The sequence below is a fragment of the Sturnira hondurensis genome, unplaced genomic scaffold (assembly GCF_014824575.4).
Source record: "Sturnira hondurensis isolate 20B ecotype Veracruz unplaced genomic scaffold, ASM1482457v3 Scaffold0008916, whole genome shotgun sequence".
Classification (NCBI taxonomy): Eukaryota; Metazoa; Chordata; class Mammalia; order Chiroptera; family Phyllostomidae; genus Sturnira; species Sturnira hondurensis.
The window spans coordinates 2,552,037-2,572,394 of NW_028081547.1; the positions used below are offsets into that span (position 1 = coordinate 2,552,037).

General features: G+C 53.7%; 1 protein-coding gene across 5 annotated transcripts in view; it reads left to right on the plus strand.

Moving 5' to 3' along the window:
• The window catches only part of ZMIZ1 (zinc finger MIZ-type containing 1), a 229,273-nt gene that overhangs the window by 127,348 nt on the left and 81,567 nt on the right, over positions 1–20,358 (plus strand). For all 5 annotated transcript variants that reach the window (XM_037056383.1, XM_037056379.1, XM_037056382.1 and 2 more), the window contains 2 exons: positions 437–550; positions 7,873–7,978. In XM_037056383.1, the coding sequence (XP_036912278.1) occupies positions 437–550; positions 7,873–7,978 (220 nt within the window). The remainder of the gene's footprint in view (positions 1–436; positions 551–7,872; positions 7,979–20,358) is intronic.

Sequence of the window (20,358 nt, forward strand, 5' to 3'; positions counted from 1 at the left end):
GTAGCAGTTTGCTCTAAAACCAGAGGTAGTTTGGTGAGGGCGGAGTGGGGATCATCGAGAAGGAAGCTCCAGGGACAGCCTCTCTTGGCTCAAGAAAAGCCAGCCCCTAAGTATGGAAGCCAGATGCCACCCTCCTGAACCATGCAGGGTTCACTTCTCACACTGCCAGCATCCAGAGAAAACACTTTGATATCTACCATCATTGCCTTTCTCTAGACCTTGGTTTTCCTGTCTTTACAATGGGGCTGCTGATCCCCATCCTGCCGTGGATCAGGCTGGGGGAGAAGATGCAAATCGAAGGTGTATGAGGGGAAGTTGGAGAAAGCTCATTAATCAGGCCTTCAAGTCTCCTCCCCAAAAGGCCTGGGGTCTTCCCTGCTACCCCTGCTGGCCTCGAACCTGGGACCTCATGCTTCCTCCTTTCCCTCTCCCACAGCACTTACAGAACCCTGCCAACTTCCACAATGCCGCCACGGAGCTGCTGGACTGGTGTGGAGACCCAAGAGCCTTCCAGCGGCCCTTCGAGCAGAGCCTGATGGGCTGTCTGACGGTGAGTCTGCGCCCTCCCCCACCTACACACACCCAGAAAAGACAGCTGTTGACCAGCATGCCTGGCCAGGTATCAGGGAGGGGATGAGAGATAGGAAGACACCACTGTTGGAGGGGGTGGCACTCTGTGCTCAGCCTAACATGCGTACACTTTGGGAAATTGGTCTGATGGACAGACGTAGTCCCCATGGAGGGTTCCCCACACTTGATAAGAAAGGCCAGGCCTACTTTGGGGAGTTCCAAGTCTAGTAGAGTAAATGATCCATCATAAGCAAAGCAGAGAGATTCTTGAAGGGTTTGCAGCCATCTACCCATTTGTTTATTCATTTAGGTAAACATCTATTGAATTCTTTATATGGTCATCCATCCACTTATCCATTCATATCAGCATTTACTGAGCTCCTATTATGTCCATCTGCCTGTCTAAATAAACACTGACTGATCCCTCATTTATCATGTGCAATCCCCTGTGCTAAGTCCTATGAAACCAATGATGAATAAGACTCTGCTGAGCCCGATTTCCTCTTTAGTAGAGGAGACAGATGCGGAACGAGGTGGCTGAGAAAATCGTGTGCAGGGTGGAGGCAGCACAGAGAAAGGAAACATTAACTGCCTGGGAGATGGGGCGGGTCACAGAAAACTGAGACGAGGAGTCACTTAAACATCTATAGGAGTTCGATCCATCTGCACAAGCAGCTGAAGATAGCCAGTGTTCCCGGCACGTGGAATGGTATGTGCAAAGGCCCACATGTGCACCAGAACCCAGAGAACTGAAATTAACTCAGCTTGGTCAGGATCTAGGATATACGTGCAACGGAGACCGGGCCCAGAGGTGGTGGCACGATATGCCAAGTTTGAGAGCCTGCCCTGAGCTTGTGAATGTCCCTAGCCAAAAGACCTGTATCAGAAATTGTGACGGCAGCTGCTCGGAGGGCCTTGAGTCAGCTCTGAAGAGAATGTGGGTGAACGGATTGCTGTAGGGTTTGGACAGGAGAGGCCAACACGGATACCTGGCCAGGCAGAAGCAATGGGTAAAGCCAGAGGGCACCATGTTTCCTCTAAAGCTGCTGCAAAGAGGAAGGAGGCTAAAGGCCCAGAACATCCCTGGCCTGGAGTGAAAGGAACAGCAACAATAACAGGGACCATCATTAACAATCATCTCTTCTGTGCCTGACGCTGGTCTTGGCCCACTGGACATCCTCCTTGCTGAATCCTCATACCCACTTTGTGCAGCTGGTCCTGCCACCTTCCCCACTTTATAGAGGAGGAAACTGAGACTGTGACTGACTTCCTAAGGTTCCACAGCCCATGAGAAGTAGACCTGGGATTCAAACTGAGACTCATCTGCCTCTAGAGCGGATGCTCCTGGCCATTAGGGATGCCAGACAGGGATACAGCCAAGACGCTCCCAGACTCCTCTGTTTGTGCAAAGCTGACACCATCTGGCCCCCATAGGGAACACCAGGCCAAATCAGGCAGCCACCTGCATTGCCCAGCCCTCCTCATCCTTCAGCCTACTGGGCTGTCCCTCCCCAGGTCTCTCAATCCTCTTTGTGGGGATCCTGGTTCAGACTAAACCCCGTGGCCGGGGACAGATGTTACCAGAGGCCCCTTCACTCCCACCCCCGCTGCAGGCAACCAGAAGTGAAGGAGGAGGTAGGGATCACCCATAACTCGTAGCCAGGCAGGCTGCCGTGTTTCTCCAGCACCCTGCCCCAAGCCTGGCCCTGCCTAGGATGTGGAGGCTTGAGGTTGAATCAGACTATGGCCCTGACCGGACTGGACTGGGAGATGGGCATGAGATGACCAGTAACTGGCTCTGTCATTCAGCCATTCACTCAGTAAACATTCCTCAAGTCCCTGCCATGAGCCAGGCCTTGTGCTGGGCACCAGTGGGGTGTGGTGAGTACAATAGTCCTCTCTCAGGCAGCTTACTTTCCAGTGGGGAAGTTCACACAAAACACATAAAGGGGTAAGTAAGGACATACACCCTGTGAGAGGGGGCGGGGTGGTGTTCAGGAAAAGTCTTCTGAGGGGGTGGCACCTCCAGCTGAGACTAGAATGGCAAGGAGTCAGCTAAGGATGAGAGCAGAGGGTCCTTCAGGCAGAGAGAACTGCTAGTGCAAAGCCCTGGGACTTGATCTGTTCAAGGAACAGAGCAGAGGAAAGGGAGAGCCATATCAGATGAGGGTGAAGAGGGAAGCAGAAAGCAGCTAACACAGGGCCTGCAGGCCTAGTGAGAATGGTTTGGGTCAAAGGTCAATGAGGAGCCCTTAAAAGTCTTCAGCAGATGAGCGATGAGATTTGTATGATGATAGGACCTCTGAAGAGGAGCATCTTTAGAGGGCAGGAAGAAGGGATTATGGAGGGCTTCCTGGAGGAGGAAGTCCAGGGAGGATCCTGTAGGGTTTGATGGGACAGGGCAGAGGCTGTGGCTTCCCAGGTAAGGAAAACTGTGGACAAAGGCACCGTGCCAGCTCTTCTGGGCCTCTCCTCGTTGCACCTTAGCTTAAGGCATATACTTGGTTGAACAGCCAGCTTTGCCCCCCTCCCCTCTGGTCTGCTGCTTAGTCAGAAAAGAGCCCTTGGTCCACCAGTCACAGCTGCAGAGACCTGAATCCGACTGCCCTTGGAGCTCAGCAGGACCAGGGGCAGAACAATGTGGGGTGAAGGGTCGCAGAAGACACTCAGTGCTCAGGGCACTCTCCTGGGCACCATCCCCTTACATCCTTATGCAGACCCTTCAAGGTGGGCAAAGCAGGGATCATCACTCCTATTTTACAAACAAGGCAGCTGAGAGACGGACAGCAGCTTGCTATAGTCCCAGGCTGGTACCACTGACCACCCCCAGGATCCCCAGAGCCATGCCGCCAGACCTCTCCTCCCGCAGGCACCCTTAGTCCCCACCCTGCCCCCAGAGAGAGGTAGGTTGGGGAGGTTGGAGACGCCCAGGGGCCTGGCAGGCAAGGCTGCTGAGCCCCCACCACACACATGTACCCCTCCCCATTCTGGTGGCAGCCTGAGCTTCCCGGGTTGCCACAATCCCCTGGGTGACTTCTGGGAGCAAATTCCTCTGGATCCGGCTTACTTGGAGGATATAAATTAAAAACCACTTAGCCTCGGGCAAACAAATGGACACATTTGTGCCTTACTGCTTCTAAGCAGCTCAGGCAAAATTCAGGCAAAAGGCTCTGGACCCGGAGCTGGGCCCTGGGGTAAGGAGCCCATTGGGCCCCTGCCCCCACCCTCCTGTTCATGTCCTCTGATACCAGGATGCAGAAGTACAAGAGTCTGCAGCACTGTTCCTTCTCAGGACAAGCTTTTTCTTGATGGTGCTGGCTGCTCACTTCCCCACCCCCCTCAGGGGCAGAGCTGAGACTTCTCTCTGGGTGTCCCCCGCACAGTCAGGCCTCTCTAGCCCTGCCCCTTCTGCCTCCTGTTAGAAGGCTCAGGTGGTCAGAGCACAGAGAGAAGAGGCAGGTAGGAGGTGGAAGAGGGAAACAAAGACCAGTTAGCACATCCACAGGTGCCTCATCTCTCCAGTGGGGAGCTTGCCACAGCTGCAAAGCCTTCATTGCTGAAGTCCTGGGTGTACGTTCACATACAGCATTCATCGAGCTGTGTGCCCAGTCCTGGCTGTCACCCTTGCAAGAAGGGGCATTTTGTACCCATTTCGCATATGAGGACACTGAGGTCCAGAGAGTTTAAGTCATTTGAGTGAAGCAGCAATAGCCTGGCCACGAGGAGAATGGTAGCAAAGTGGGAAATGAGGGCTTTGCACTGAGGGGTCAAGATAAAACCAGAACTGTCCCAGTTCTGGGGACGGTCAGAGCCCATTATACAGAAACCTGGACATGGAAGACATCCTCAAACCGTTACAGGAGAGGAACCTGAGATTCAGAGAGGTTAAGTAACTTGGCCTTAGGTTGCACAGCATAGAGTGCAGCAGGAGTAGGGCACAGGCCCAGCATGCCTCCACTTCCCGTTAGAGTCAGTCAGGGCTAGGGTCCAGCTGCCTCCCCCACTCCCACCCCCAGAGCAGAAATCCCTTCTCTAATATCTCCCAGCCTGTCCTGCTTCCTAGCCAGAAGGCTCACCACTTTTCAAAGTAATACACTCCCTTTATGGAATTAATGTACTTGCCATGTGACCTTGAGCACCCCCACCCCCACCCCCCATCTAGGTTTCAGTTTTCCTCTGTGTGGCTGGAGCGGCTGCATTTCCTGACTTATAGGTTCCCCTCAGCACCAGGTCTCAGCCAGTCTGAGGAGCACCTCCTGGGCCAGGCCAGCAGGCTGGGCCTGGGCAGCCAGCAGAGGGCAGCAGTGCTGAGGCTGCTCACCACCAGCCTTTAGGAAGAAGGGTCTTTCTCCTCAACATGACCCTCAGGGTCCTGCCCATTTCAGTGGGAGCAGGCCTTTCTGAAACACAACAGGCTGCTCAGCTGAGCCCACCTCACAGGACTTTCCCAGGGGTCCTCAGGCTGGGCCAGAAGAAGCAAGGGGTGCACATGAGGCACTGTAGGGCCGCAGGGTCCAGCTTAGCCCACTCGGCCACACCTGTGTTGTGTGACCTTCAGCAAGGTCCTCCCTTCTCTGGACTTCAGCATCCTTGTCAGTGAAAGGAGGCTGTTGGAGCCAATGGCCCTTCTATAATAAATGCTGAGCCTCAGGGGACTTGGTGACAGACACTCTCTGCTCCTCTGAAGGGCCCAGCCCAGGCCTGCAGGACAATGTGTGTGCTGTGAACCTCGTACCAGCACCAGGCCCTTCTTGCTCAATTTAGCTAGTTTTTGTGTTTGTTTTATTTTGTTTAAACCAGAGCAACAGGATTGGCCAATATTGCCAAACTGTGGGACCTTTACCTTCCTGCCCTCATCCTAGGGCTTGAGGGTTCCCAGGTGGGCTGGGATTTATGGCCTTAACCCTCTGTGGGCTGAAGAAGAGGCCCTCTCGTGGAAAGAGCCCAGACCCTGTGGCCTGGCTGCCTGGGATCACATTCTGGCCCCCTCATGGACAGGCGTTGGGACCTTGGGTTGTTACTTATCCTTGGTTTCCTCATCCGTGAAATACCCTCTCATGTGAAATACATGAGCTGTTATAAGAGTCCAGTGCCTCACTACTTACGGAACATGTACCTAGTCCTCATTACCTGGGAGCCAACTTCCTCACTGCACTACTCACGCATGTTGGTGTCTCCCCCAGACAGCAGCCTCACTGATGCGCCAGTCCAAACGAACTGTCCATGCTCACCCGCACCTGCCCCAGGCTCTCCTGCCAGAGAGTGAGGGTACCACAGTCAATATCTGTGCTGGAAGGAGCCTTCCAGAACCCTTCTCTCTGCTCTGTGGACTGTCTGTCTGCCATAAAGGGTTAGGGGCCTTTGTTGTTCTGCTTGCACAGTGAGACTAACAGTGAGGACCCCCACATACACACACCTTGGGATGGCCCAGAGTCACTGGAATGTGGCTTGCAGAGGAGGGGGTTGGAGTAAGCACCACAGTACAGGGGCAAAAAGAGCCTGTGGGAAAGAGGCCTGGGGGGATGGGAGACTTCTGTGTCAGGGGCTCCTGTTTGTAGCAGAAAAGCTGAGCAAACCTAACCTGAGAGAGTCATTGCCCCCGCTGCACGGGGGAAGGAGATGGGGGTGGGGAGGCAGGGCTCATTCCAAGAGGCTGAGGTGGTCCTGGGAAGGGGGATCTACTGGCTCCTCTCCAATTCACTATGAACTCTCTTCAGGCCTCAAGTATTTTCCTCTGTGTTCCCTCAAGTATTTCCGAAGTATTAAAAAATACTGCCTTTTTTAAATGGAAGGATCAGCCGAGATTAGTGGTTTTCCCACCCTTTTTAGCCCTAGAGCCCTTGTAATGAACCCCTAAATATAAAGCAGATTATGGGGAACTATTCTAAAGGCTACAGGGGCCAGGGCCAGCATGGCGCCCCGAGGCCTTCTGAGGGCCTGCAGTGCCTCTGGAACAGGTAGTCTCTAGGGGCCCTAGGATGGAGTCTTCCCTTTCTCAAGAGAACCAGCCCCACATCTGGGAGCACTCCTTTCCCAGTCAGCCATAGCCGCCCCAGCTGCTTCCTGAAACGACTCCATTTTCCCAGGTCCTTCCCGCTTAATAAGGAAACCTAATTTGCTTGCTGTTAATGAGGAAGGCGGGCAGGAGGGAGCAAGCTGGCAGTCATGGGACACCTGGGGTTGGGTGGAGAGGGAGGGAAGCCTGATGGGTGTGAGCCTGTGGAGCCATTCACAGGCCCCAAGGGTACCCCCCCATCCCACTCTGCTCTTCTGGGGCACTGCCAGCCCTCCCTGGCCCTGACCTCTCCCTCTTCAGACCCATACTTCTGAGGTTCACAAGGAGATGGATGGGACCTCCAGGCTCCAGCTACATAGCTATTGTCGAACTTTTGCTGACGCTCTTATGGAAGCCACCTGTGTGCCGGACCAGTGCTTGGCACTGGAGACAGACCCCAGGCCAAGCATGAGAGCTCTACAGTTGCTGGGCTGGGGTCTGAAGGGCTGCAGGGGCGCCTGGCCCGTGCTGAGCAATGAGGACTGTTAGGCGTGTCCATCTGGTAAGGCTTAGCAGTTGGGCAACTCCAAGCTGAAGCCCCATGGGAACCGAGTGTCCTAAGTCAGTGTTTCTCCTTGTGTGCAGATTTGGACTGGGGTTGGGGAGGTCAGTGCTCTGGGTGAGGACCTTGCTCGGAGTAGTGACGGCAGCAAGCACCCCACAGTGGTGGGTGCAGGAGACCTGTGATGGGTGGCAGAGAGGTAGTGGGCATGGGAGACATGGTCCCTGGAGTCCAGGGACTAGGAAGTGAGTCTGAGACCTGCACTGGGGGAGCAGAGACCCTTGTGTGGGGCATCCAGAACATGTACAGTAAGGAGAGACAAGATGGCAGAGGTGTAAATGAAAGCCACAGTCCCCTCCTCCCAGGACCAATCTGGAATTACAACTAAATTGTAGAGAATCACCTGGAACAGAGCATGTATAGCATCCTCAGCCAACTGCCAGAATGTGGCCAAATTTGAGCTCTCAAAAGCAGTAGGGCCTGGGCTTCGGGGTCAGGCCTACCTCCAGCCTGAAACACCTTACTATGGAGGCCGGGACCCCAGGGCCTGGCACAAAAGGGGTGCTGGTCAATGTTCACTGAGTGACTGAACAAGGCACAGTTTGAGTCCCAGCTCTGCTTGATCTTGGGGACCTGCCTTAACCTGCCCGCCTCACCCATAAAATGGGCACATCTGCTCTCTGGGCCCAGAGGCCTGGCACAGGCAGTGACTCACCTCTGCTCTTCCTCCCCTTCTTGTTGGTAGGTGGTCAGTCGGGTGGCAGCTCAGCAAGGGTTCGACCTGGACCTCGGCTACAGACTGCTGGCTGTGTGTGCTGCGAACCGAGACAAGTTCACTCCGAAGTCTGCTGGTAGGTGACCCCTGCGGGCTCCACGGGGATCACCAGGAGGTGGGAGGGGGATGCGACTCTAACTCAGGGCTCTTTGCCAGGACTCTTGGCTAATGCCTGGATTTGTCCAGGTGTGGTGTGAGCCTCCAGGAGGGGCAGCTCATCCACCGGGCTTCAGAGCCCGTGGGTGGGGCTCGACCCGACTCAACAAGTGTTCTTACCTTCGAGGGCACTTCAGGGCCACCCCAGGAACATCCTCGTACTTCATCAACACAGTGACCCCTGGGCATAAGCACTGTGATCATTCCCATTTTATAGATGAAGAAACTGAGGCTTAGAGACACTGAAGAGATTTCCCCAGGTCACACAGCTGGCAAGTGGCGGAGCTGGGATTTAAGCCCAGGCTGGTACTCCAGAGTCAGCATTCTTAACTTTGACACTGCACTGTATTCATTCAAAAATGTCTCATTTAAAGTAAAACACAAATTAGAATAAAAACAAAACGGCCCATGCAGGATTCTGACAGCCTCCTCTCTGCATAGTATTCTTCATTGCAACTTTGTTGTCCAATGGGACCATATTAAACAGAGACTATGGGAGGAGCCAGGTGACTTCCTGCCCGTGTGGGCTTTAAGCCCACTAGGTAGATACTGCTGTACATTTTCCACCATCCTAGTTAATGAAGCAGGGAGTGCAATGTAAGCTTCAAAAACTCCAACATTGTCACAATCCAGCCCTGTCACTTGCTGAGCATGCCGTCTCTGAGCCTCAGTTTATCTCCCCAGAAGGCAGGAAGGATGATGTGACCTACCTGGGAAGGATCACTATAAGCTCTAGAAATAGGGACAGTGCCAAGCACAGTATGTAAATGTTGTTAACATTCTAATCAAGTCCGAACAATTCTTTAAAAAAGAAAAAAATCAAGTATTTTCTCTGCATAACAATAAAGTAGACATTTCCTCGGAATTCGTCAATCAGTTCTTTGGAGTATGTATAGAAAGAGCCTTAATGAAAACATTTAGTGTGTTTTTCAAAAGCCCTACTCTCTTGAATGCGGGCGTGTCCCTCCCAGGCAGCAGCCCGAGCACACAGCGGCTGTGGGCCGCTCCTAAAAGGTGTGTCAAGGTCTCGCCAGCCAGTAGCTTCTGTGGGATGCTTGACATGCCAGGCTGGGTTGAAATATCGTCATTGTATTGAACTGCTTGCCAGAATGTGGTCTTGGGATCTCATAAGTGATGTCTATTCCTGATGGAATCTGCACTTTTAATATTAACATAAGCCAATGCAACTTTGACAAGGTAAAAATTGCTCCTTATCCGAGAAGCATATACATTCATGTCTCTGTTAAGCACCTGCTCTGTGCAGGCATCTGTCTAGGGCTGGTTTACCATGAGAAAAAAGAACATGGTCCCACCTCGGGAAACCTGTTGTCTGGAGCAGAGGTTGGCAGATGTTTTCTGTGAAGGGCTGATAGTAAACAGTTTGGGCCTTGCAGTCCCTATGAAAGCAGCCATAGAGAATACATAAAAAAATGATTGCGGCTAGTCCCAATAAAACCTTTTGTATGGAAGCAGGTATAGGCTATAGTTTTGACTCCTGGTCTAGAGAGAGAGAGAGAGAAAGAGTGATCAGATAATCACAGGTGTTCGTGCATGTGCATTTGTGTGTATGTGATTAGTGCCGTAAAAGAAAAATCAGGGATGCTATGAGACCACTAGGGGTTGGGAGGGCTGAGTAAGAGCTGAATAGGTGAAGAAAGGGAGGAAGAGCTTCTTCCCAGGTAAAGGGAGCAGCCTGTGCAAAGGGCCTGAGGTAGAAGGAAGCATGGCTTTTGGCAGAACTAAAAGAAGGGCAGTGGTTCCAGAAGCCAGAAGCAGGAGTCAGCAGCAGTTAGACCCATGGGACCTGTATTGAGGGTTATGTCTTAGTACTAAAAGTAATGAGCACATGGCTAAATTCTCATATTGCAAAGACTGTTTCAGCTACAAAAGAACAGATTGCAGGAGTGGGGTAGGGGGACAGTGTGGATGCAGGGAGCTGGTTGGCAGATTGCTAGGGACATTACGATGAGGATGCTGATGGCTGAACCAGGAAGGCTCCACTTCCTGTGGAGTTGAGTGGAGACAAAAGGATGAAGCTAAAGGACAGGTAAGAGGCAAAACCAAGGCAGGAAAGCATGGCCAGAGGGTCAGGGGGAAACAGGAAGGTAGGCTGTCCCAGAAGGAAGACGCAGCTTTTCCCCAATGAGGGAAGAGAGGCCCAGGGCCCCATGCAGCCCCTCCCTCATGGGTCTGTCATGCTCCTCTTGGTACGTGCTACGTGCTCTCCTGTATCTTGCTGCAATACCCAGCTCTGTGAGTCACAAGGTGTTATCTACATCTATGGATGAGGAAGCTGAAGCTCAGAGAGGTCTTGTGATTGGCCTGTTATCACACAGCTTCCCTCTGCTCTCTTTCCCTGAGGCTCAGTGGGTGCATGACCTGCCGTAACCCACCCCTGGGTACAGCTGTGGGAGGCCCTGTGGCCTCCGGCATGTGTGTGTAGTGGCCACACTGACCATAGCTGGGCCTGCTCAGGCTTCTCCCAGACAGGCCTCTGCAGTTCTAAAACATTCTCTGTCCTCAGAGCTCTCGCAGTTAGCCTGTGCTGCCTGCCCACCCTCCTGTCTTTCAGTCTCTGTCTGGGCTCTCTCTCTCTGTATGCTTCCCTTCCCTGCTTCCTCTCTGACTTTCTCCTCCGTGTGTGTGCATGCATGTCCATGTGAGATGTGAGTGTGTCTGGGGGATGCACTGGGGGGGCTTGTGTGCTTGTCTGTGTGTGTGTGTGTGTGTGTGTGTCTGTCTCTCCCTTTCTCTACCCACCTGCCTCCCCCACCTCTCCTCCTGCTGCGTCTCCCTGTCTGTCTCTCTTGTTAGGAGGCCAGGTTGGGGCCAGATGAGGGCTGGTGGGATGAGATCATACAGTAAGGAGCGGTGCATTGTCAGGAGAGATGGTGGTAAGCTGGGCTGGGCTTTGCTCTCCAGCATTGGTGGGCTCTGGAGCAGGAGCTCAGGCCTGGGGGCAGTGCTCTTCTGTGCGTGCATGCGTGTGTGTGTGTGTGTGTGTGTGTGTGTGACAGAGAGAGAGAGAGAGAGAGAGCACGCGAAGAGAGTGCAGAGCAGACACTGCAGCAAACCGCCAAGTCAGGCGTCTCCACGTGGGCCCCTCAGATACCCAGCCCCCAGCTCTTTGTTCTGGTGCAGCCTTTAGCCTGATGCTCGCACACAGCAGCACGTGCACATGCAGCGGGCAGGAGCCTCCTCATTGGGAAGGTCCTTGGGGGCTAAACTGCTCTCTCCTCTGCCTCAGCACAGAAGGTCATCTGCCTTGTCCTCCAGGACCCCGGCATGCCCGCCCGCCCCACTGCCACTGTATGCCGGCCCGCAGCAACTTGGCAGCCAGCACTGAAAGGTCAGGCTCCTCGGCACTGAGCAGGCCGATGCCTCCTGGCTACATGGGCACCAAGCACCAGGCAGTCACCATGTCCAAGGTCCCCAAGAGCCCTCTGTGTCCCCTCAGCTGACCTCTGTAAGCAGCCCAGCAGCATGTAAAAACAATAGAATAGGAAATGCCAGAACCCAAGGGTTGGGAAGCCCTGGGTCCTGAGAACAGGGGAGCCTGCCCCATGTTCCAACAAGACAAGACAGAGCCCAGACAAGAGCTTAGGGTGCCTGGGGTTATCCTTATGCCCCTCTTCTCTCCCTGAGGCAGGTCAGTGATGCCTCTAGGTTATCGTCTAGGAGTTGAGAGAAATGGGGCTGTCAGCAGAGCGGAAAACATGGAGAGACAGACAAGGGAGAGACAGACACACACACACAGACAAGCACACAAGCCCCCCCAGTGCATCCCCCAGACACACTCACATCTCACATGGACATGCATGGAGAGAGTAGCAGGTATGGGAGGTACCAGGGTGTCCCAGGGACATCCTGGGAGAGGTGACCTGTAGGCATCTGGAGAAGAGACCAGAGAACTCAGAAGACAGGTCAGAGCTGAAAGAGGCAGTCCCTGAAACCTCTGAGGAAGAGGAGACCGGCCTTCCTCAGTGATAAGTGGAGAGGGTGGTTGTCAATCACCCACTGTGGGCTGGATATGGCCCATGGACATCTGAGGTCCGACTGACTACTCACTGGTTTTTAAAGTGCAGGTTAGCTGCCAGCATTTGCTCTTTGGAAGACCGCACTGTCAAGTTACATGCCTGGCTTCTTTTCAGTGGAAACCTTGAACCCACGACTGACTGGGTGATGGCTGGCCTCTCGGACGGGTGCTGTGCTCTCTGCCCCCGCCAGCTGTCTCACACCTGAGCCTTTCCCACAGTTGGAAATGCCTCAGACCTCGTGGACATATGTGTTTCTGGTCTCTATTCTAAGTATGCCTTCACATCCCAGCACAGCAGTCCGAGCCCTGGGGACCAGGAGGGGAAGCCCGAAATAAGTGGATCACTTGCTTTGTGTTGACCAACATCAGCTTGGTCTATTTTCTCTGATGTGCTAACAGCCCCCAGAGGAGCTGACCACAGGCCCTGGAAAGGGGATTGAGACATACCCTGGTCCCCTAGCCAGCCAGGGAGGTGAAGAATCAGGGATGCGGTGGAGCTCCTGCCTTGCTCCTCCTGGTCAGGGTTCCAGGCAGAAGGGGCTCAGAAAGGGCTCTGTCCGTCTTTGGAGCTCTCAGCCCCAGGGGCATTCTACAGCAACACATGTAGCAGTCCCAGGGCTCAGAGACAGACCCTGCCCACCTCCCTCAGAGCTTTGGGGTGGGACACCGAGAATCAGGGGCCACCCAGATCAGTTCACTACCCCTCCTCAGGCCTCCTTAAGCAGGAGAAGGCAGGTCATACACCATATATATCCCTCTGTCTTTGAAAACAATCCTTCTTGCTTCCACCTGGCTGAATGGGAGCTTTCAGATCTCCACAGTGGTGGGGACATCCCTGTCCTCTCCTATGTCCACCTTCACACGTCCCCCACGTCCTCTCTCTGCCCCCTCTGCCCACCCCATAGCACATAGCCAGCCACCTTCCCATCACCATCACTGGGGAGGACAAACGGCCTCGTTCAGGGACACCCTGCCAGATCTGTCTCCCTAAGACAAAGCTGTGCGCAGCTCTGCATGAAAAACGGCTTGCAGCTGCTCAGTGAGCAGGCAGGATTGGTGGGTGCAGGGGATTTGTTAATGCCTGCCGGCTCCCCCAGAGACAGTGGGCAGGCAGGTCCTCTCCGTTGAAATGCCAGGCCACCTGGTTGGTTGCCTTGTCAAGGCCAGGAACTCCTCCTGCACACCAGCCCCCACCCCCTCGTGTGAGTTCAGCAGAGCTGAGGGAGGGAGACTTGCCTTCCTTCCTCCTCTTCTGGCCTCTGCACTGAGGTCAGGTCTGCTCAGGAAAGGACTCTGGATTTCATCAGCAGGCCCCTGGGAACCGACTCACAGTCAGCCCCATGTAATGGATGAAACCTGTTCGTGTCCTCATCTCCTGCCAATTCAGTACTGTTGGAGAGGCCTCTGCGGCTCTTAAGAGCATGGCTGTTTTATAGAGGAGGAAACTGAGGCTCCAAACAGGGAAGAGTCAGACTCAGGTCACATGGCTTCCGGGGCTGGAGGCAGGACTCAGACCTCTAGATGGTAAGATGTGGAGCGCAGGGCCATGCCCCTTCTGAGTGACCCTCAGTGAGCAGGTGGGGCGGGCGGCCCTGGGCCAGTAGCCCCTGGCTCCACCCCCCTCCTCCAGCTTCCTGAGGGCTGAGGCCTGGGATCCAGTGGCCTCACTCTGCTCTTGGAAAACAAGAACATGACGGAGGGTTTGTGAGGGTTTGTGGACACACCGTTCCCAGGCTAAGGAATTGGGGGGAGGGGTGGTGCCACGGTCCCTGGGGTGCCTGGCATTTAACAGTGAGGAGGGCACAGTGCCACGAAAGAATGAGAGAAGTCATATTTAGAAATAGCTTCTAGGCCCCGGAAGAGGTTGCTGAGTGTTTCAGTGGCCACTCCACCTCCACGGAAAACATGTGCTCCCAAGAAATGCTTATGACATTAATTTCCTTAGAAGGGTTCGGTATGACCTCAATCAGGTACAAATACATATAAAACGTATATTTATTTAGGCATAGGAAACAGAAAATAGAGGGAATATACCAAAATGTCAGTTTATAAATAATGAATCTCTCTGGGTCGGGTGCAGTGACTTCATTTCCCACATTTTCTTCGGGGAGCACAGATCTGTTTTTAAGCAGAAGCAGCGAAGGTCACTGTGGGTTCTTTTGGTGTTCGGCGGGAGTTGACAGGGTGGGGTGAGGCCAGAGTGCCCTTGCCTCCAGGCTGGCTCAGCAGTTTTCCCAGCTCAGCCCTCTCTGGTGTGCTGAGAGCCCCGGAGGGCAGGCCTCTGCTCTTAGGGAGGCTGCTCTTCCTGTCTCCCTGTCTTCTGTAGGATTACCTCATCGCTGGCTCCCCCACAGAGCCCAGCTGTGCAGGGTTATTGCTGCCTGAGGCCCAGCTAGTGGATATCTGCTCTCCAGGCCTGTCCAAAATGAAAGTGATGGGAGAATCAGGCATCAGCCATGGCCAGGCTGGGGTTGGGCCGCGGGCCAGGACCCTGACAGGCAGAACCCTCTCGCATTGAGGCTGCTTCTCACCCTTGGCCACGTGATTGGGACAGGGGTCTTCGAGGAATGGGGAGAGATTAATGAGGCATGTAGTGGGGAAAGGCAAGGCTGCTGAAGTGATGTGTCTGAGTTTGGGTTCCCCCAGACGCAGACCCTGCAGTAAAGATTCCAGTGAAAATGATGTATTTAGGAGGATCCCAAAAAAGACTGATGGAGGGGCAGGGAAATGAGACAGGGAAGGGAAGGAGGTCGAGGAAAGGTGTCTTGTTAAATAAGTTACCTGCTGTGAGCACCCGCAAGGAGCACTGGGAGACAGAGTAGAACATGTCCTCCTCAGTGAGCCTGAAAGGCAGGGACCAGGAGGTTATCTGTCCAGCATCTGACACCCAGAATTGGTTGAGGGCTGCTTGGGGTTGGGACATGGATGCACCTATCACACTAGCCTCGGCTAAGACACCTGAAGAGGCACAACACACACAGTAAACAGAGAGCACAATGAAGCCCTCGGGGCCAGCAACGAGGCGCTCCCCCACCCACTGCCCCCATCCATTACCATGACTGGGAGACCAGTCTCCCTTGCCAAATTTAGAACTGTCAAAACAAAGACAATAGAGACCACCCTGCACTGGGTGGAGCTCCAGGTGCCTGTTCCGCAGCTGCGGCCCGGGCTAGCTTTCCGCCAGTTAAAGGGGTGGTGGGGCCACAGGAGACTGAGACTTCCCTCTCTGAAATAGCAGCATCCCAGATGTAGGAAGAGAGCTGAGGTGGCAGTGGTTTTCTCACCGGCTCCCACGACCATCCATGCCATGTCGGAGGCCACATCCCCTAGCACGCACCTGAGGGTGCCTCACTCTAAGAGGACTGAACTTATGAGGCCATGAGGGCCTGGGGCCACCCTCCACCTCCATCCCCCTGGGCAGGCCGTGCCCAGCCCAACATCGCTTTCTTCCACAGTCCAATACATGGACACCTTTTCTCTACCTTCACAGCAACAGGAAGAATGATGAGGTCACAGATATGAGAATGCCTCTCAAAATTAAAAAAAAATGTCTATTAAAAAGGAATTCTTAGGGCAAGAAATGATCAGCGCCTTGGGCAAGGGGATTCTGCTGTGTGCAGGGGCCACAAGCACGCCATACACAGTCGTTGCTCTCCAGGTTTAAAATTAATGAAGTCCCTCATTCTGTAGGGGAGAAATGACAGTCAACCTCCACACAGCACAGCCCTTCACACGGCCTTCCTTGTCCGGACTCCCGAGGTCTCTAATGCAAGCTGATTCCCACTGAAAGAGGAGGAGACGGAGGCTCTGGGGGCCAGGGTGGTGGCCCCGGGAGAGGCGGAAGTGGGACCAGAACTTGGGCTTTCCCTGCTTCCCTGCAGGTCTGCCCCGAGAGCTGGCAGCCTCTGGGGAGATGCAAGGCCACAGGGTTATCACCGTACTGGCACCCAGGTTGTCACCCTGCAGCCACAGTGTTGCCTTGGCCGCCCAGCCCAAAGGTTCCTCCAGGACAGAGGTCCAGCCAAAACAGTCCTCTCTAACCCAGGGTGCCTTGCAGATGCCTTGCTGCCCCCAAGAAGTTAATAAAGCCATCGGCAGCAATTAATTCTGCAGAGCAAAGAGCCAGGTAAGAGGATTAAGGAAGCCAGAGCTTTGGTTTTAAGATGAAGCTTAGCATTCTCACCCCCAGAGGAGGGATTTCATGGGATTCAAGGGCGTGAGAGTGAAACGGAGCAGGGACGTGGCAGAGAGTGGGTGTGGTGGTTCTGGAACGTTTTAAGCAAGCGCTGCAAGCCACAGCCTTGTAAATACCTTCTGGGTTAGACAGACAGACAGGAATTAATGACGGTGCAGGTATCATCAGTCTCACCTATTTAGACGTACAGGGCCAGGGCATCTGGCTTAGGAAAAAATCTGACGATGATAGCAAATATTTGATCAGCATTTTCTCAGTACCAAGTGCTGTGTGGGGCAGCCATGAACTCACATACCGCACGCGATGGTCCCAGATCCGTGTCTCCCCGCATCACAGATGAGGAAACCGGGTTTTAGGAAGACCGAGTAATTTGATCAAGGCCACCTGGCCTCGAAGAGCCAGAATTGTAATTCAAACAGCAATATCTGACCCTGAAATCATAAGCTGCCCCTTAACAAGCAGGTTGGAATGAAGTCCTGGGAAAGGCATGTTAATGGCTTCAGAGAGCTTGTCATGAGCACCGGAATTGTTTGCAGGTGGAGATAATAAGTACAGCATTTAATGATGGTTTCTCCTTGTTGGTAGGTCAGACACCCACCCATCTTTGAGCTCACTCCTTACTCATGGTCCCGTGGCTGGTGAGTAGCTGAGCCTGGCACGGAGTGAGCAGTCAGTACACATCCGCTGTTACCGCCATGATTTCCTGGTCAGCCTCCATTGCAAATACATTTCCCAGAAACCACTCAGTTATTTCACAGGAAGGAGTAGTATTGATAATTAAAACCATGCACTCTGGAACAGCTTGCCTGGGTGTAAATAAACACTCAGCCTCCCCACTTACCATCTATCTGTGTGACCTTGGGAAAGTCACTTAACTTCTCCCCATGGTTGCTTCATTTGATAAAAGGTGATACTAAGAACACCTACATCACAGGCACAAGTGAGTTAACGTATATGCAGGGTTAGAATAAGGCCTGGTATATAGTAATTGTTGTCTGTATACACGTTAGTAATCCTTCCCACTTATTGGCATTGAAACTTCCTTGGAATGCCTGTCATACATGGAGGTAGCCAACAGCCCTGAGCTTGATGCTGTGTCGTGGTGTGGAAAATAGGGAACCCGTGTGTGTAGGTAGGGTCAACATAACACCAACCACATTCACCTCCAAGTGCGCAGGACGTGAGTGGGATCCTATCAACTCAGGCAGGCACAGCCCCTTCCTGAGGCTCCAGGGCCAGAAGCCCAAGGTGGTGTCCAAGACAGCAGAGGGTCCCATGGGGTTTGGATCATGTCTCCTTTTCCAAGGCCTGCAGGAGTGGAGAGCTGAGATCTGAGGAAGGCTGGACTGGGTGAGCAGCACCCTGTCTGTACCTTGGGTTGGGGGAGTTTGAGGGCCTCTGTCTCACCAAGTCTCCCAGCAACCCTTCCCAAAATTCTTTCAAGAGAGAAAGTAACATTTAAAGTGCTGCTTATTGAGCTCCACGCCCATGTCAGCCACGTGCTGGGTGTGTGATGAACATCGGCACTGACACAACGGCCAACCCATTTTATAGATTGGAAAACTGACACACAAAGAGGTTTATTAACCCGCCAAAAGTAACTCAAATCCTTTGTGTAATAAAGCAAGGGATTGAGTGAATAGATGGCTCTGAATGATGGCTTTATGCATGGCTGGGACTGAAGAGGAGGAGGCAAGAAGCAAGAGACTGGGGGAGGAAGGGTGTGGACCAGGACAGAAGGGCCTGCCCCAACTCCAACGACTTTCTCCTTCTTCTGCTCACTGTGGTCTCAGACTGCGGGCCCCCAGCTTTGCTGACCTCCACACTTGTAGTGGCCCTCATGAGGTCCACTAGGATAGGGCTGGTCTCAGGACATGCACAACGAAGATCTGGAGGCCAGAGTGGGGGCAGTGGGGGAAAGTGGCCCAAGCTCAGGATCAGGCTGACCTAGTCTCAGCTTAGGTCCATCACTTCCGTGCCACGTGTGACTGTGCCACACCTTCCAGCCTCTTGCAAAATGATGGGTATGACCTGGCATCTCAAAAGGGCTTTGTACAGAATCGTTCTGATTATTAAGTCCTGCCTTGCCATACAGGCTCTGAGACCTACTGGCTGTGGGGCTTTATGCAAATCACTTCTCCAAGCTTGGGGTCCAGTGCATCTAGAATCCAAGTCTGGCTGGAGAGGCAGCAATTCTGTTTCCGTGGCAACCCAGCTGCCTCTCAGGGGACTATCTGGATCACGTCACCCTGGCAAGGTGCTGCCCAGGCAACCAGGTGTTTGTGTTTTGCAGTGGAAGCTCTGCACAATGTAATTCCCTTCACTGGGGATAAGGCGGTGGCTAGTCAGGTGGCTAGAAGAAAGCTTGGCCACCTAGGCCACGCCTTAGGCCAAGGACGTCAAACTCAGGTTCACTGGGGGCCACATCAGCCTCAAGGTTGCCTTTAAAGGGCTGAATGTAATTTCAGCTCCTTCACAGTTAAGGGGGCCCCAGGTGGAAATGAGTTTGTTCAACACCCCTGCCTTAGGCCGTGCCTGCCCTTGCTATTACTGGGCCCAGGGAGAAACAGACCCCAGAGCTTGGGAATTCTGGCCAATGATTTTCCTTGGGAAGCTATTAACAGTTGCCAACAGTTGCCTCATTATATTCCTAGGCACATTTCCTGGCTTGTTGAGGCTGGCCAGGTGGGAAACGGTGCCTGGGGCTGGACTCCTGTAGGTAATTCCAGAGGACCTAGTTTCACCTGTTTGGGATGAAGAGCCACTATTGTCTCTAGCAGGAAACAGGAATTACTCTGGGAAGGGGAGCGATAGGGGGTGGGGGCAGGGGATTAGGAGTCTGCCTTTGAAACAGTCACATAATTATAATGACAGCAGAAATCGGTGCAAAGGATAAACTAATTCACCCCTTCAGCAGTGGTGCATGGGCACTTGTTTACATGCAGACGTGGTGATTGGCACTTAGGTAACCCTAGAGATTGTCTGTGCCCTCAAGGAGCTCACAGACATGCATGTGCTCAGGGAAAAGTACAGTCAATGGACCCACATCAGCAAAGAGGGGAGCTGAAGAAAAGGGGGACCTCCTGGCACCAGCCACTTCCAACAGGAAGTTCCCCATCCAGATGGGGTTGGAAAAATGAGGGACAATTCATGGATAGCCCTCAGTCTGCCAACACGTTGCATAGGAGAGCCCCCTGGCTCTGAAAAGAGCCCGTAAGGGGGAGCTCTGTCCCCTTTTCCAGATGGGAAAACTGAGGCTCAGAGAAGCGAAGACCCATGCACCAGGTCTCAGCTGGGCCGGGTGAGAACTAGGTCCTCCTGCCTCCGCAGTGCTGCTCTCCTGGTGGGTTGGTGGCCAGGGGAGGCTCCATTCCCTGGAAGCTGGAGACCACTGCAGGCTGAGTGGAACAGTCCTCTCCTTCTGTTCTTTGGTCTTTTTCTCTCTTCCTCTCTCTCCCTCCCCATTTCTCCTCCCCCCTCCCTCCCTCTCTTTTCTTCTCTCTCCTTCATTGCCTTTGTCTCCCCTATCCTTTGGGACTGCAGCCCCGCAAACCATTGGTCACACTGGCTGCAGCTCAGTTCTGCCCTGCAGTCACCTGCATCCTCTTGCCCTAGGCGCACTGTCCCCAGATGCCCCCCTTCTGCCCCAGCTCAGGCTTGGGCTGTGCCCCAGTAATGCTGCTGCTGTTTTGTGCTGCCCCCTCCTGAGTACCCTCAGCCGAGGAAGTGACATAATTGCGTGTATTGCCATTTTCTCCAGGCTCCGTGTGGTCTTGAGCCCACTCTCAGATGTGTGCCCCAGATGTTTAGAATCACTTCCTCCCAATTAAGTGTCTGCCGGGAGGCCAGGAGGCAAGGGGCCCCGTGTGTAAAGGAGTCATGTCTGTGCAGACAGGCTTGAGAGGGAAAATGGAAACTCACCCTCCCTGTGCACAGACGGGAGGAGGAAATGGGTGTGCTGTTGTGCTCCACGGGGAAGCCGCAAGGCTGGAAAGTGTGGCCAGATATCCCGTCTGCTTGGCCGTGAGCTGCTGTGGAAGAGAGGCCCCTAGGTGTCCTCCAGGGAGAG